This window comes from Mya arenaria, chromosome 16 (assembly GCF_026914265.1).
Source record: "Mya arenaria isolate MELC-2E11 chromosome 16, ASM2691426v1".
NCBI lineage: Eukaryota > Metazoa > Mollusca > Bivalvia > Myida > Myidae > Mya > Mya arenaria.
The window spans coordinates 51082294-51099695 of NC_069137.1; the positions used below are offsets into that span (position 1 = coordinate 51082294).

The window sequence follows — 17402 nt, forward strand, 5'->3', positions numbered from 1 at the left end:
TAACATTTTGCTTATTATTCTGTTAATTTAGCCACTATGTATCAGTATTCTTACCAACCCTGAAAACATTCCAACAACATTCAATTTAGATACTCTCTCCGATAATGGTTATGCCTGTTTACATTCTATGGTACTGACTCTTACTGAAAATCCAGTCCTTTCTACAGCTCATATACATCCGATAGTATAAACAAATTTCAGATATAAGCCTATATGAAACTCTCTTTATGATATGAAATGTGAGCATTCTTGTAATTATGTATTTTGACATTCATGAAGCAAATTGGTCAATAAATTGAGGACTTCGACATTTGTAACCCAACCCACTCACATTTTGTTACACGGGTTACAGGCAAATATTTTAAGGACATTTGATACATTGTGGTTCCATCCCATCAAATCGAGTATTATTCCGACTTCTGAACAGAGACATGCGGTTACCATTGTTACAATGCTGAACAGCGATGTTATTTGAAAAAAAAACGTGTTGTTGTTTTTATATGGTAACGCGATTGTATTTATTGCAACTGAATACATCGAAACATCTCAAAGTAATAAAACACGTTTTATAAGCCAGTCAGTTTATATAACTAATGAGTGACGAGGTTACAACAGCTACATCAAGTTACAGGAGTGGTTTTCAAAAAGTGTTGTTTTGTATGTAAAATATTGGGTTACGCGGTGACACTGTTTACAACTGGTAACATATGTATTAGATACAGTACGAGTTTTTCTTCAAAATTGTCCTCTTACAGACGTAAGAAGCCGTTTCGCTAGGACGAACACCAATTTTGTCCGTGGCAAAGTGTTATATTATATATCAATATATCAATACCCGTGTAAATTTAGATAAGTCCGATCAGCAAAAAAGAAATTCGTTTCATACTTTTTATTATCCTTCCAAAAACATTAAAACCCGCGCCTGGATGCACGGCCAGAGGCAACTCGCTCACAAATAAATCCATGTGCGTCGCTGCATGGCGACCAATTTTTGTACGACCCATGTGTCACATAGAGACACTCAACATTGGAGAGGTCTTTCCCGTCCGTGCTGTCGACTGTTTCTTTGGTTCCGTCGTCCCAAATAAAGATAGTGCTGGATCCGACGGTGGTGGCCCCAACCCACATAGGTTTGGTATCTGAAAGTTAAAAGGTACACCATTACCATGGGGCCAATTGCATAAAACGGATTATCTTAATCACAGGTTTATTTTTGGCTCCTTTATACCTGCAAGCATTTTCATTCGCCAAGAATCATATTTGGATATATATTGACCACTCAAGCAATTCCATTCGTCAGCAGTCATATCTGGATATATATTGAGCATTCAAGCAATTTCACGTGTCAACAGTAATATTTGGGTAAATATTGACCAATCAAAAAACATTTCGACTTTCAACCAAACCAAAGAATTAACCGGTCTTATGCAATTGGCTACGGGGGCATATTGTTTGATTTCAATATTAGTTTAAGAAACACACTTTATTGAATTATGTTATGATTATTATATATTATCTAAATTTGGCTAGTTTATATGCGTGCTTGATCACTATATGTTCTAGAATATAATTGACTGACAACTACTAAATTGAATTCAGGGAAACTGTTGTCAAATACTGTCAGTAACTAACTAAATACGAATGAATTAATTGATTTCAATTATGATTATTATAAATACACGGTGAAAATAAATAATGCACTCTTTTGTATTGTTAACGTTCTACTTTATAATGGAAGCACAATGCATTATAAAAATAATAATAATATCTTTCAGTCACTACAGTGTAAGATGAAACTTAAAGGGATTCCCTCATGTTTTTGGACATTTTTTTATGGACAAATGCGTCTGAAAACAATTATGTGATAGTATTTCACTCTTCTATACCAAAATTGCAGACAAAATACAATTCAACGTTATAAAAAAACTCGTTTTAGTAAGGAGGCAACCAACTTCGGTACAGTCAAGCCAAACCGCTTGCTCAAAAGGACGCTTACGCAAGCCGAGGGTTAATTCAACCTTTCAAGACTTTTGTTTTGTTTTGGTATAACTCACAAAATCATTTAAGAGACAATATTTGCGCATATATCAACATTTTTTAAAGGATTCCAGCCGTCAGTATCTTAGTTTTTACACTCCTAATGAGTTGCCACACTTTATTCCGACTTAATAAGTGCATTTTACAAAACATGAGCGAGTCCTTTTAAATGATTCTGTTAATTGAATGCATTGATAAGTGCGTGACTATCAACGTTGCTACCCTTTCTCATTTTCAAATTAATCATTATTGATACATACAACTCGTTAAATTTTCAAAATCGAAAAGCTCTATACAGTCAAGTCAATGATTTTTAGCGGCATTCTTGCACTCCATTTTGAATAACTCTGTTTAAAGCCTCTGTCATTAACATCTGCAACAAAGAACTGAGACATGTATTTTGTTTAACAAGCTCAATACGTACGGTGTCCCTTGTCGTAAAATGCCAAAACATCCTGCATTTTCTGATCGCCATGACCTGTAAGGTAGAGGGGATAGTTGTTTGTTTTCGTGTAAGATCGCAACGTATTTCATCAAGTAGGTACAAAAAGCTATTTATCGATTGGTATTTACGAATTGTTTTATTTATCGATCTCAATCTGAAACAATTAGTTTTCTTTTCTTTTTGATGATATGCCTATTAAGGATATAAAATGATATTTAATTAAAGATTATCTTTTTTTTAAAGCGGCGAATCGTATATAAACGTAACTCCATTACAGGAACGACATCGTTAAAATTGTGTCTCATACATATGCGCATTCTTTTTTATTTGGACGGTAAATGGATGAAACAGTGAAAAACATCAATTTGAAATTATCACTAATACTAATCATATTCACTGATAAATCCTTATACAATTAACCAAGACACAATCATACTAAAACATCCTATTTCTACAAGTCTATAAGCTTTGCCGACATAAGTCCTGTACCATTTCGATAAAAGCCTGTATATTGAAAATCGATAAAAGACTTATGTGTACATTATTAAATCATTTGCATTTTACTCGTTAAATGTACCGCAAGATATAGCCGGATTGCAGCCTTAGAAATAATAAGACGTAAATACATCGACGTAGCATTACTTGACTTTAAAGACAAGTGACCAATAAATGGACGGGTGACTGTCCATTTGAGCTTTATGTGGTCATAAACTCGCAAACAACGTATATAGGCAATCAATGAGTGCTTGTATAAAATGTGAGTTCTCTTGTGCGATAAGTGACACATTTAAAGGCTTGTGTGTGCTTTACTCTATATTCACTCTATATTAACCTTTATCCAGTTTGCAAAAAAACAATGTTGACATGAATATGGCAAACATGTAGTTTTGGAAAGCATATTCATATGTGTCTGTTCATTACCTTTAACAACGAGCGTCCCGTTAATAGACTGACACACTTTCTTAGCCTCGGTCCAGTTGGTATTGATGTGGTCATAGAAGCGCAAACAGAGGTTGAGTTGAGCATCATATACGTAATCATCAGACTCGCATTCATCTGTGGGGATGACAGTAAACACATACCATCTCATGACCATGAAGAAAGTAAACAAAGGAAATCTAATGGCCATGATGAAAGTAAACAGAGGGTAACTCAAGTCCATGATGAAAGTAAATATACGATAGCTAATGGGCATAATAAAAGTAAACGGAGGATATCTCGTGACCATGGTGAAAGAAAAGAGAGGATATCTTATGACCGTGGTAAAAGTAAACAGAGGATATCTAATGGCCATGATGAAAGTAAACAGAGGATATCTCATGACCATAAAAAAGTAAACAGAGGATATCTCATGACCATGATGAAAGTAAACAGAGGATATCTCATGACCATGATGAAAGTAAACAGAGGATATCTCATGACCATGATGAAAATAAACAGAGGATATCTCCTGACCATGATGAAAGTAAACATATGATATCTCATGACCATGATGAAAGTAAACAGAGAGTATCTCATGACCATGAGGAAAGTAAACAGAGGGTATCTCCTGACCATGAGGAAAGTAAACAGAGGGTATCTCATGACCATGAGGAAAGTAAACAGAGGGTATCTCATGACCATGATGAAAGTAAACAGAGGGTATCTCATGACCATGATAAAAGTAAATAGAGGATATCTCATGACCATGATAAAAGTAAATAGAGGATATCTCATGACCATGAGGAAAGTAAACAGAGGGTATCTCATGACCATGATAAAAGTAAATAGAGGATATCTCATGACCATGATAAAAGTAAATAGAGGATATCTCATGACCAATATGAAAGAAAACAGGGGATATCTCATGACCATGATGAAAGTAAACAGGGGGTATCTCATGACCATGATGAAAGTAAACAGAGGGTATATCATGACCACGATGAAAGTAAACAGGGGATATCTCATGACCATTATGAAAGTAAATAGAGGGTATCTCATGACCATGATGAAAGTAAACAGAGGGTATATCATGATCACGATGAAAGTAAACAGAGGATATCTCATGACCATTATGAAAGTTAAACAGAGGGTATCTCATGACCATGATGAAAGTAAACAGAGGGTATCTCATGACCATGATGAAAGTAAACAGAGGATATCTCATGACCGTTATGAAATTAAACAGATGATATATCATGACCACGATGAAAGTAAACAGGGGATATTACATGACCATGATGAAAGTCAACAGATGATATCTCCTGACCATGATGAAAGTAAACAGAGGATATCTCATGACCATTTTGAAAGTAAACAGAGGGTATCTCATGACCATGATGAAAGTAAACAGAGGATATTTCGTGACCTCGATGAAAGTAAAAAGAGGATATCTCATGACCATAATGAAAGTAAACAGAGGATATCTCATGACCATGATGAAAGTAAACAGAGGATATCTCATTACCATAATGAAAGTAAACATATGATATCTCATGACCACGATGAAAGTAAACAGAGGATATCTCATGACCATGGTGAAAATAAACAGGGGATATTGCATGACCATTTTTCTAAAAAAACTTGGAAGGTTCAGAGGCCCTTTCAGATCTATCACTAATTTAAAACTAAACAACAGCGTGAAAAAGAATGATAAACAATAATATAGTTATGTTGAGTCTTCATCTTTGAAACACGACCAAATACATACTAGATATTGGATAATATAACAAAGCAAGTAAACATATTTACATTTAGGATCTGTTGTTGTTGGTTTCTGCGTTGTTGTCGTTGGTGTTGGCTTATGTGTAGTTGTCGTTGGTTTATGTGTTGTTGTCGTTGGTTTATGTGTAGTCGTCGTTGGCTTATGTGTTGTTGTTGTTGGCTTATGTGTAGTTGTTGTTGGCTTATGTGTTGTTGTCGTTGGCTTATGTGTTATTGTCGTTGGCTTATGTGTAGTTGTCGTTGGTTTATGTGTAGTAGTCGTTGGTTTGTGTGTAGTTGTCGTTGGTTTATGTGTAGTCGTCGTTGGTTTATGTGTAGTTGTTGTTGTTGCATGTGTAGGTTTCGGTGTGTGCGTTTGCTGGTGTGTCACCGGTTTATGTGTAGTTGTTGTTGGTTTGTGTGTAGTTGTTGGTGGTTTATGTGTAGTTGTTGTTGGTGCGTGTGTAGGTTTCGGTGTATGCGTTTGGTGGTGTGTCACCGGTTTATGTGTAGTTGTTGTAGGTTTATGTGTAGTTGTCGTTGATTTATGTGTAGTCGTCGTTGGTTTATGTGTTGTTGTCGTTGGTTTTGCTGTTGTTGATGGATGTGTCGGGATCATCAATGTAGTAGCTACAATCATAAAGTATCGATGTACTCAGATGTAAAGAAAGTGAAATAAACATTACAATATAAGACACATGAAGACTACCAGATCCATATCGCAAGTAGTTAGGATGCATTTATACATAGGAACTGTTTTCATCAGTGGTTTTGCACTCTCTTAGTTAGGGATTCACTTCCATTATAATACTAAGATAAATGTTTATACTACCCACGTCCACAGCGAGCGCAAAAATAATCGAAACAAATGGTGTTTGTATATTTGTGTAGGCCAATGACAATCAAGGATTTATTTTCAATAATTTCCGTTAATTTATTTTTATTTTCATTTCTGGAATGGCCCACAACTGACCATTTGTTTATTTCTTTATAAAACGACAATTTTAAACAGTACGCTCATAATAGAAAGAAATAAATGTTCTCTTTGCTTTAAGATAAGTACAACACATATAAATGCAATAGCATGCTCACTTTCATCGGTTATGTTGAATTGTTGATAGCAGTTGTTATTGCAGAAATCAGTGTTACAGCACCTCGGACATTTCTTAACATCGATAACATCCCTTTGTTGCTGAGACGCCATATTTAAGTTTGGCGTCAATCGCTTTCCTACTAGCGCACTCGCGGCCTGATGGTCATGGTGGAACTGTTCCAACCTCTCCTCAGCTGCGACTAGAGCATGGCATTGCTGGAAAGCATTTGGTATAACCAACAGATCTGCATCTATGTAATACTCCAAGTATGTTAACATTATACAATGTATATAGTTTATAAAATGTATGTGTTTCTTAAATGGTGTGATGTAGATAAACAAAGGAGAACACTTTTATAAGGAAAATCTACCAAATGATCGTCTTGTTCAACCCATGTGCATTTAATGATATTGTAATAAAATCAAAGAAACTTTGATGCTACAATAGCAACGACATTCCCATCGAAATCTCGACAACCAGGCATCCTCGACCATTTCTCATGGAATACAACACTGATTGTTTACAGACGGTTTTCAATATTATAATTATTCACATTTAATTACACTGCAAGTAGATTGCGTAATTTTAATTTTGCAACGAAACCATAGCCTGGGAAATTAAATTATTTATGCAATAAAATATAAAAATGTTATTCCGAGTCTGAATGTAGACTTAGATTTGAGACTGTCTTTAATCATAGGACCTAAAATTGACTCACCCTTTCCCGTTTGCACATCGTGGTCCATAGGTCTTTGTAGAAGTTCAGCTTCAGAATTGCGCAGACCTGAAACATTGACCCCGATTTCAGACATGCGATAGTTAGACACGTTTCAGTTTACCGACTTTGACCGTATTTTAAGTCTAATATCAAGATTAGTTTTGCTACCAGCCCCTTTAAACTATTGGCGATTCTAGGGTTTGGGTGGAGTACGTTTCCAATAAAGTTTTAAGTCATAACTTTAATTATCTTTAATATGTATAAGCGACACTTATAGGAATAGATCGATGATTGCATTCGTTCTTAACTTCGTGTTTATTTTCAAAGTTGGCTAAAGTTCAATTACTGAAATGTAAAGCAAAATAATGAAACTATAAGATGATTTCAATTTCAGACTAAAATCGACTAATGTCTTAGTCGCCCATTCCATTATTACCGCCTTACATGATACCTCCCGGTTTAAATATGTCTTATCTAGACCTTGCGAAAAGTAGCCGCAAACTAAACTAGATGTAAAACACATTCATTTATTCAGGAAATCGATCAGATAACGTCCAGATCAGATTCAGCCGTTTGAAGCCGAGTTCGTCCTGGTTATCCCGCTCTCAATCTTATGCTGATCCGATTCGTATCTTTCGCATAATACATGTACAACCAAATGTTTCCCGACATTGTCCCGATTCTCTTGAATGTGATCCGATCGCCAGAGATTAAACAGTGTCAAGATAGTGAACCGACGCTGACGGACGACATCCGCAAGATCTGTACGCAATTTCGACTCAATAGACTTGCAACGGCAATAAAACAATTCGCCAGCGTATGCTTGTTTCACAGGACACAGTCCAAACACCGTCCAGACAACACAGGACATTGTTTCTTTTTAGATCCAATACAGCAAAATATGTCACAAAATAGTCACGACATTAATCGGCCTGAACAAAATCGGCTGAGTGTCATGAAGTTACAGGACGCACCATACTGTCGGGAGTGCTTGGACGACCTCCAACGACCATTCCCGAATGGTACGGGATTAATCTTACAGTAAAGAGTGTTTTGCCGTCCTCTCAAGACGATCCCCGAACGTTACGCGAAGCATCTAAATATAGGGAGTGCCTGGCTGACCTCCACGGATCATTCCCGAATGTAACGGGACGCTACGAACTGTCGGAATGCTTTGCCGACCTCTCTAAACCATTCCTGAATGTTCCAGGGCGCACCTTACTGTAGGGAATGTTTGACCAACCTCTCCGAACCATCCCCGATCGTTACGGGACGCACTTTACTGTAGGGAGTGTTTTACCGACCTCTCCGAACTATTTCCGAATGTTACGGGACGCACCTTACTAAGGGAGTGTTTTGCCGACCTCTCCGAACCATTTCCGAATGTTACGGGACGCACCTGACTAAGGGAGTGTTTTACCACCACTTCCGAACCATTCCTGAATGTTACGGGAATAACATTACTGTAGGGAGTGTTTTACCACCACTTCCGAACCATTCCTGAATGTTACGGGAAGCACATTATGGTAAGGTGTGTTTTGCCACCACTTCTGAACCATTCCTGAATGTTAAGGGGATAACCTTACTGTAGGAAGTGTTTTACCACCACTTCTGAACCATTCCTGAATGTTACGGGACGCACAGTACTGTAGGGAGCGTTTTGCGGACCTCTCCGAACATTTCCCGATCGTTACGTGACGCAACTTATTGTACGGAGTGTTTTATCAACCTCTCCGAACCATTCCCGAATGTTACGGGACGCACCTTACTGTAGGGAGTTTTATCAACCTCCCTGAACACTTCCATAATGTTTTGGGACGCACCTAACTGAGGAAGTGTTTGGCCGACCTCTCCGAACTATTCCCGAATTATACGGGACGCACCTAACTGTAGGGTGTGTTTTATCAAGCTCACCGAACTACAAGTATTTCCGAATGTTACGGGACGCACCTTACTAAGAGAGTTTTTACCAACCCCTCCGAACCATTCCTGAATGTTATGGCACGCATCGTACTGTAGGGAGTGTTTTACCGACCTCTCCGAATCATTCCCGATCGTTACGGGACGCACCTTACTGTAGGGAGTGTTTTACCGACCTCTCCGAACCATTCCCGAATGTTACGGGACGCACCCTACTAAGGGAGTGTTTTGCCGACCTCTCCGAACCATTCCTGAATGTTACGGGAAGCACCCTACTAAGGGAGTGTTTTGCCGACCTCTCCGAACCATTCCCGAATGTTACGGGACGCACTCTACTAAGGGAGTGTTTTGCCGACCTCTCCGAACCATTCCTGAATGTTACGGGAAGCACCCTACTAAGGGAGTGTTTTGCCGACCTCTCCGAACCATTCCTGAATGTTACGGGACGCACCCTACTAAGGGAGTGTTTTGCCGACCTCTCCGAACCATTCCTGAATGTTATGGGACGCACCTTACTGTAGGGAGTATTTTGTCGACCTCTCCGAACAATTCCCGATCGTTACGTGACACATCTTACTGTAGGGAGTATTTTGTCGACCTCTCCGAACAATTCCCGTTCGCTACGTGACACATCTTACTGTAGGGAGTGTTTTATCAATTTCTCCGAACCATTCCCGATCGTTACAGGACGCACTTTACTGTAGGGAGTGTTTTATCAACCTCCCCAAACACTTCCAGAATGTTTTAGGACGCCCTTAACTGAGGGAGTGTTTGGCCGACCTCTCCGAACTATTCCCGAATGTTACGGGACGCACCTTACTGTATGGAGTGTTTTACCAACCTCTCCGGACTATTTCCGAATGTTACGGGACGCACCTTACTAAGGGAGTGTTTTGCCGACCTCTCCGAATCATTCCCGAATGTTACGGGACGCACCTTACTGTAAGGTGTGTTTGGCCGACCTCTCCGAATCATTCCCGATCCTTACGGGACGCACCTTACTAAGGGAGTGTTTTACCAACCTCTCCGAGCAATTCCGGAATGTAACGGGACGCACCTTACTGTAGGGAATGTTTGGCCGACCTCTCCGGACCATTACCGAATGTTCCAGGACACACCTTACTGTAGGGAGTGCTTTGGCGACCACTAACGACCATTCCCGAAAGGTACGGAATTAACCTAGCAGTATATAGTGCGTGGCCGACCTCCCACGATCATTTCCGTTATGGGACGCATCAACGGTCGGTAGTGCTAAGCCGACATCTTCCAGGCATTTCCAAATGAAACGGGACGCATCTTACTAGCAGGAGTGTCTGGCCGACCTTCCCGGACCAATTCCGTATGTAACGGGACGCTCCGAACTGTAGGGAGTGTGTTGTCGACCTCTCGAGACCATTCACGAATGTTCCAGGACGCACCTTACTGTAGCTAGTGTTTGGCCAACCTCTCAAGACCATTCCCGAATGTTCCAGGACGCATCTTACTGTAGCTAGTGTTTGGCCAACCTCTCAAGACCATTCCCGAATGTTCCAGGACGCATATTACTGTAGCTAGTGTTTGGCCAACCTCTCAAGACCGTTCCCGAATGTTCAAGGACGCACCTTACTGTAGGGAGTGTTTTACCAACCTCTCAAGACCGTTCCCGAATGTTCAAGGACGCACCTTACTGTCGGAAGTGCCCATTCGATCTCTCTTGATCATCACTGAATGTAACGGGACGCATGGTACTGTCGGGACAGCTTGGGCGACCTCTTCGGACCTTTACCGATGTTACGGGACTCACCTTACTGTCGGGGGTGCCTGGCCGACCCACCGGACCATTTCTGATTGTAACGGACACGTCTAACTGTCGGGAGTACCTAGACGACCCACCGGACCATTTCTGATTGTAACGGACACGTCTAACTGTCGGGAGTACCTAGACGACCCACCGGACCATTTCTGATTGTAACGGACACGTATAACTGTCGGGAGTGCCTGGCCGACCCACCGGACCATTTCTGATTGCAACGGACACGTCTAACTGTCGGGAGTGCCTGGCCGACCCACCGGACCATTTCTGATTGTAACGGACACGTCTAACTGTCGGGAGTACCTGGCCGACCCACCGGACCATTTCTGATTGTAACGGACACGTCTAACTGTCGGGAGTACCTAGACGACCACTCAGGAAAGTTTACGAATGTTACTGGATGAATCTTACTACCGTGAGTGGCTGAACTGTTGATCTATTCTGGACGTCGCAGCTTTTTTATTGAAATCTTCAAAAAAGGTTGTTACGAAATTCAGACCTAGATGATTGTGTTGTCAAACGTATTATTGACAATAATCATTATAATAAGAACAAACTACCTACCTCCCCCGGTTCGCACTGTGTAACTAATCTACACGTGTCCGGATTGGCTGATTCCTCACAGTTAAAGCAGAATGGTCCTCGCTCAGTCATTGGCCTGGCTGTAGAATGGAATATACATGTTTAAGGCAATCCGTCCATCATTAAAAGAAAAATAGCTAATGGTAAGGTGTCATGTTAATTTTGAATACTTTTAAAGCTTTTTTTCAAAAGCATTATGCTATTTAAGAAACTGATGAAAAGAAAGCTATATAACCATAGTAAAAGTTTGCTTTGTAACCACCGTTTGATGTATAATATCATCATAGTAGCGCCATTATGGTATCATTCTATTGAAAAATGTAATCAATTAAAAAAATCATTCATATAGATTAACATAGAAATTGTTTTGATGTTAATATCAACAATGCACTAACATATCTTTTCATCCTATTTACGGGATGGCTTACCTGAACAGACGTACAAATACACCGATAGATAGTATATATTTTTATATACTATGAGCACTACAAAACTACTGGCTGAATCAGCATATTTAATTAATGCCTGAGTTATAGAATTTAATAGGTACGGTCTATAATTGAACAATATTGACCAGTAGACAGTTAATTCAAGATCGACCTGGTCAATGTTGTTTAATGATAGACCTCGAGTTAACGATCAACTGGTCAATATTATTGAATTATAGACCTTTCATTAGCGGTCAACTGGTCAATGTTCAATCATAGACGTTGAATTAACGGTCAAATGGTCAATATTGTTCCATTATAGACGTTGAATTAACGGTCAAATGGTCAATACTGTTCAATTATAGACGTGGAATTAACGGTCAAATGGTCAATATTGTTTAATTTTGAACGGTGAATTAACGGTCAAATGGTCAATATTGTTCAATTATAGACGTTGAATTAACAGTCAACTGGTCAATATTGTTCAATTATAGACGTTGAATTAACGGTCAACTGGTCAATATTGTTCAATTATAGACCTTCAGTTAACGGTCAACTGGTCAATATTGTTCAATTATAGACGTTGAATTAACGGTCAAATGGTCAATATTGGTCAATTATAGACGTTGAATTAACGGTCAACTGGTCAATATTGTTCAATTATAGACGTTGAATTAACGGTCAAATGGTCAATATTGTTCCATTATAGACGTTGAATTAACGGTCAACTGGTCAATATTGTTCCATTATAGACTTTGAATTAACGGTCAACTGGTCAATATTGTTCACTGATAGCCCTTGAATGTGGTCAAATATTGTTCAATAATAGACCGTGCCTTTGAAAAAATTCTATATATATATATATATATATATATATATATATATATATATATATATATATATGTCAGGCATGCAGTCATGCGAAGTAAGTGCACATTCGGACAATTTAGTGCGTGATAAACATAATAATAGTAACACTTAGAGATATGAACTGTTCTAAATTTCGAATTTACATGATGAGTACTGTTAGTTTTGATTTAGTTTGCATTTATCACTGCGCTTACTGGATGACCTTGTAGGGTGTGTTTAGAGTTTAACTAGACACTTATGAAAACGGATAAAAGGACGAACAATCTCACCGACTTCGCCACACCCGCCAGTGTTACAAAAATCATTGCCACAACAATCGATGCAAGTTGGTATGTCCGTGCCCGAGGGCTGAAAAACAGCATTGTTTCTTTTAATAATAGGGCGAATAACTAGAAATCGGATGTTTTACAGAAATTAATTTGCTGGATTTCTAATAAAACACTCTGTGTCCTGCTGCAAAATAGTTATGTATACAGTCAAAACTCGCTATGTCGAAGTCGTTGGGACCTAGGGAAATACTTCGAGATAACCAACATTTGATTAATTGAAATACAAAAAAAGTGTTTATCTTTACCGAAATGAAAACGAAAAAAACGTTCGGCATAACCAGAACATCTATAGATACTACTAATATAGATAACAGAGAAAACTGAGTTCGACAAAGCCAGTTTCAGTAAAGCGAATGTTTTTAGTAACGTGATACAGCTGTAGCGCTGGTTTTGTTACATAATGCTGTTTATTCATAGAGCGTTCAGTATGTAATTAAACTGAAGTGATAGTATTACATTACTAAAATGCATTGACGTTTTAGTGCTTTAAGAAGATAAAAAAAACAAAAACATTTTTATGTATAAATCTATAAGTCCCCTATCTCTCATACCGTATCTTGTCGCTTGCTCAGGCCCTTTGATTCTCTCATCAACGCAAGATACTTGGATGTCTCTGTGATACCCCGCTTGTTTTGTGAAGGGCATCGCTAGAAAATTACCAAGGCACATGCAAGGATAACAAATGACGAAATTAATTAGAAAATTCAGACACCTTTGGTAGCACTTTGTATCAAAATGCTTTGAACTACAAACAAATATTTTATTCAATTTAGCAAAAGTAGTCTTACTCATGTCAAAATTTTCTCTACAAAGAGATCTGAATGTTATAAACTAAGAGCATTGGTTTTCCGGTTAGCGCAGTGTTTAGCGCACTCGCTTCTCTAGGCGACCCGGGTTTGATTCCCGGCTTTGGAGCATATCAGTGTGGTATGTTGTCAACAAGCCAGACAAGTTTTCTCCGGGTTATCAGGTTTTTCCCCAAAACACCCCCACAACACTCTCGCGTAAAATCGTGCCAATGAGCGTGATTAATATAATGTTGTTATAACTTGTTTCACAATCGATGTAAAATAAATATGTTAAAAATGAGAGAAACATTATTAGAGCTTTACGTACGTCTTTTGCCAAACAACCTGAGTTGTAAAGCAAGAACCCCCCGCTGGTAACGTACTGCTCCACATAGCAGATCTCATACTGGGTGCACAGGCTCACTGTCAGACAATCCTGGGGGTGGGGCATGTCAGTGCATTCCAGACATCGGATGTTTGCTTGGGCTGTAAAGTACATTACAAGGCTTGGCAGTACATTTCAAATATCCGGTGTTGGCTTAGGCTGTTAAACACATTAAAACAAATAAATAAAAAAAAAACTTTCAAATACAATACTCAGCGTGTCCAATCGTTACGAGATGGGGTGTTGTAAGTTACTATAACTCATTTGTCTCGTAACCATTGGACACGGTAAAATGTTAATTTATAAATGCGTCTTATACATGAGTTGATTCGTGAGATTGTTAGTCCGAAGTCGGTAAACCTCGACCAATCTCACGTCCTGATACACATATGTTCTTTGATGCGGTTTTATTTGTCATCATAAATATTTCAAAATGTCTCCGTTCCAGCCATTATGTGGTATTTCGGTCAAACGCAACAACGTTCCAGATAACTTGTGGAATTACGGTAAAACACTGGTACTTTCAGAGTATTTGCATGGTCATTTCTTCGTTAGACTTAGTCGTTTTTTTCTAGCAATCATAAAAAGTGCATTTTCAAAATCTGAGTATTCCATCCTCTCAAGTTAAATAGCGTTATGAAGAAAAATGCATTACCTGAGGAAATGAGGCAAAGGAGGCTTAAAGCAAAGCTATAGGCAATCGCACCCATTTTGCCCTGAAAAAGTGAGTACATTGTAATTGGTTATTTTTGGAACTTTCGATTTTTTTATTTGTCTTTGAATTTCTTCCTTAGAATGTAACCAACAGTGAGTGTATCTGTTTTGGAGATTCTAATGAACAACGTGCATTGCCGAACGTAGAAAACGTTAGTGTAATCTAATCACGGCGTACTGCATGAAAGGTGTATAAAAAGCAGATACCACCACTTGTCTATATGTTTTTGGTCGAAACATCTATTCAAAGCGCACTGAATTCCCTTTTTTTTAAAGCTGCACTCTCACAGATTTACCGTTTTTACAACTTTTGTTTGTCTTGGAAAGAGCAAATTCATGCGTAAATATCTGCAAACCAATGATAAAAGACGGCTGACAAAAGATCAGATTGCAGATTTTCATATTTCCGTTCGAAAATTAATGTTTTAAGGCTTAAACCGTTACTTACGGTTTAAGAAAAATGCATAAAACATAATTTTTGTACTTGAATATAAAATCTTCCATCAATTTGTTTTGTCATCAGTCTGTGAGAGTGCAGCTTTAAATTAATGCATTATTATGTTTAACTCCAATGGTAAAAAAAGACACGAGTTGAATATTGTAATAGAAAATATAAACCTTTATAAATGGAAGTTTTCAGTTAATAGCTACGTGGCCACAATTTTCCCATATAAAAATAGCAAATTTATCGCTGAAAAAGTACACAAACCAAATATGTTGTTTTTTCACTTAAATTCAAATCAGTAAAATATAATTATGCATTAAAGTTATAAAGTGGGCCCCTTCAATTGCGGAGTCCTATCTGCGATGGTTCACAAAAACATAGTATCACTTGAAACATGTAAACATCTTTCATAAGAATATATTTTGAGTTAAAAAACATCGACTAACGAGAGTGACTTAGCATTTCTTCAAAATCTTTTTAAAATATATAAAGTTAAAACAAAACGTGGACGAGCTATAAAGTAATCAGAAGAATGGTAAATAGAACAAAGATAAAATCACAATGTAGGTGAACGTAGTTTTGGTGAAACGTCTTAAATAATGAACTCCTTTATAACAGTGGTTTCTACGCAGCAAACGGACTGCAGAGAGCGCCAGTCTACAGCTAATTCTACAATCTCCTGCGTAGTAATCTCCCCTGACAAGCAGAGTCGGTATCTACCACCATTTGCGAGTATAGCTGGATTTCAGCTACTTGTACTATATACACTCTTTTTAAATGTTTATTTCTTTTCTCTTCTCTAGACAGATTTTATCAAATTTCAATCATTCAATGCGCATTAAGGTTAAAAAAAAAAAGTAATTAGAATTAAAGATAATTTACAATCTTTACCGATATGATATATGGTCACGTGATTTCCATGGTGGCAGTGCAAGTGATTTGCATTTTAGCAATGAATTATGTACTGTAATGATAACACTGCGTGGATATTGTTAATTCTAAAGGGAAAATGAAGTTTAAAAACGTTCAACTTTGTAATACATACATATTTTGTTAAACACTTAAACATCAACAATGAATTGCATAATATATCTCTCACCTTGACGAGTGTTTCGACAGACTAATGGGTCCAAATGGTGATGCGTTAAGGCTGAGATCTAGATAGATTTGCTGTAGAGAGATAAGAGTTCCGCTATATATTTAAATGTCGATATACTGCAATAATGTATTAAATCTTATAAAGATACCGTCATTTGGTTCCCTTTGTATGCAGTTCATTTTTGAATCAAGTCAGACCGAATGGCATTCAAGTGCTCAATTTGAACTTGTGTTAAGGACACATATTTAGACTATTCAGACATATATCCGTGCATTTAATATATGTATTTGAGTTATAAAAGTACACTATATACTAATACTCGATATTAGGTATTTTGCGTCAAAAACATTATTAAAAATACAGGGCCAGTAGTCGACCATTCAGAAATAAATACTGCGTAGAGGCACAAAACTAGTGCCAAAACGAAAATAACTTATAGGCAATAAAATTTTAACATCACATACACAAATACAAACACCAACATAAAACTTACACTACATACACAAGTACAAACACCGACAACAAATTTACACTACATACACAAGTACAAACACCAACAACAAACTTACACTACATACACAAATACAAACCCTCACAGCAAACTTACACTACATACACAAATACAAACACCGACAACAAACTTACACTACATACACAAATACAAACACCGACAACAAACTTACACTACAAACACAGATAAAAACACCAACAACAAACTTACACTACATACACAAATACAAACACCGACAACAAACTTACACTACATACACAAATACAAACACCGACAACAAACTTACACTACATACACAAATACAAACACCAACAGCAAACTTACACTACATACACAAATACAAACACCAACAGCAAACATACAATACATACACAGATAAAAACACCAACAACAAACTTACACTACATACACAAATACAAACACCGACAACAAACTTACACTATATACACAAGAACAAACACCAACAACAAACTTAAACTACATACACAAGTACAAACACCGAAAACAAACTTACACTACATACACAAGTACAAACACCGACAACAAACTTACACTATATACAC

General features: G+C 37.8%; 1 protein-coding gene across 1 annotated transcript; it reads right to left on the reverse strand.

Annotated features, from left to right (window-relative positions):
• Positions 1 to 874: 874 nt before the first annotated feature.
• On the reverse strand, positions 875 to 16388 carry LOC128222303 (uncharacterized). Its single transcript, XM_052931276.1, has 12 exons — positions 16329 to 16388; positions 14726 to 14786; positions 14014 to 14171; positions 13449 to 13544; positions 12838 to 12916; positions 11253 to 11350; positions 6977 to 7042; positions 6257 to 6473; positions 5213 to 5794; positions 3404 to 3538; positions 2462 to 2515; positions 875 to 1139 (listed from the first exon to the last, which is right to left on the reverse strand). Exons 2-12 carry the CDS (start codon positions 14778 to 14780, stop codon positions 910 to 912), a joined length of 1770 nt encoding a protein of 589 aa, XP_052787236.1. The 5' UTR covers positions 14781 to 14786; positions 16329 to 16388; the 3' UTR covers positions 875 to 909.
• Positions 16389 to 17402: the final 1014 nt, after the last annotated feature.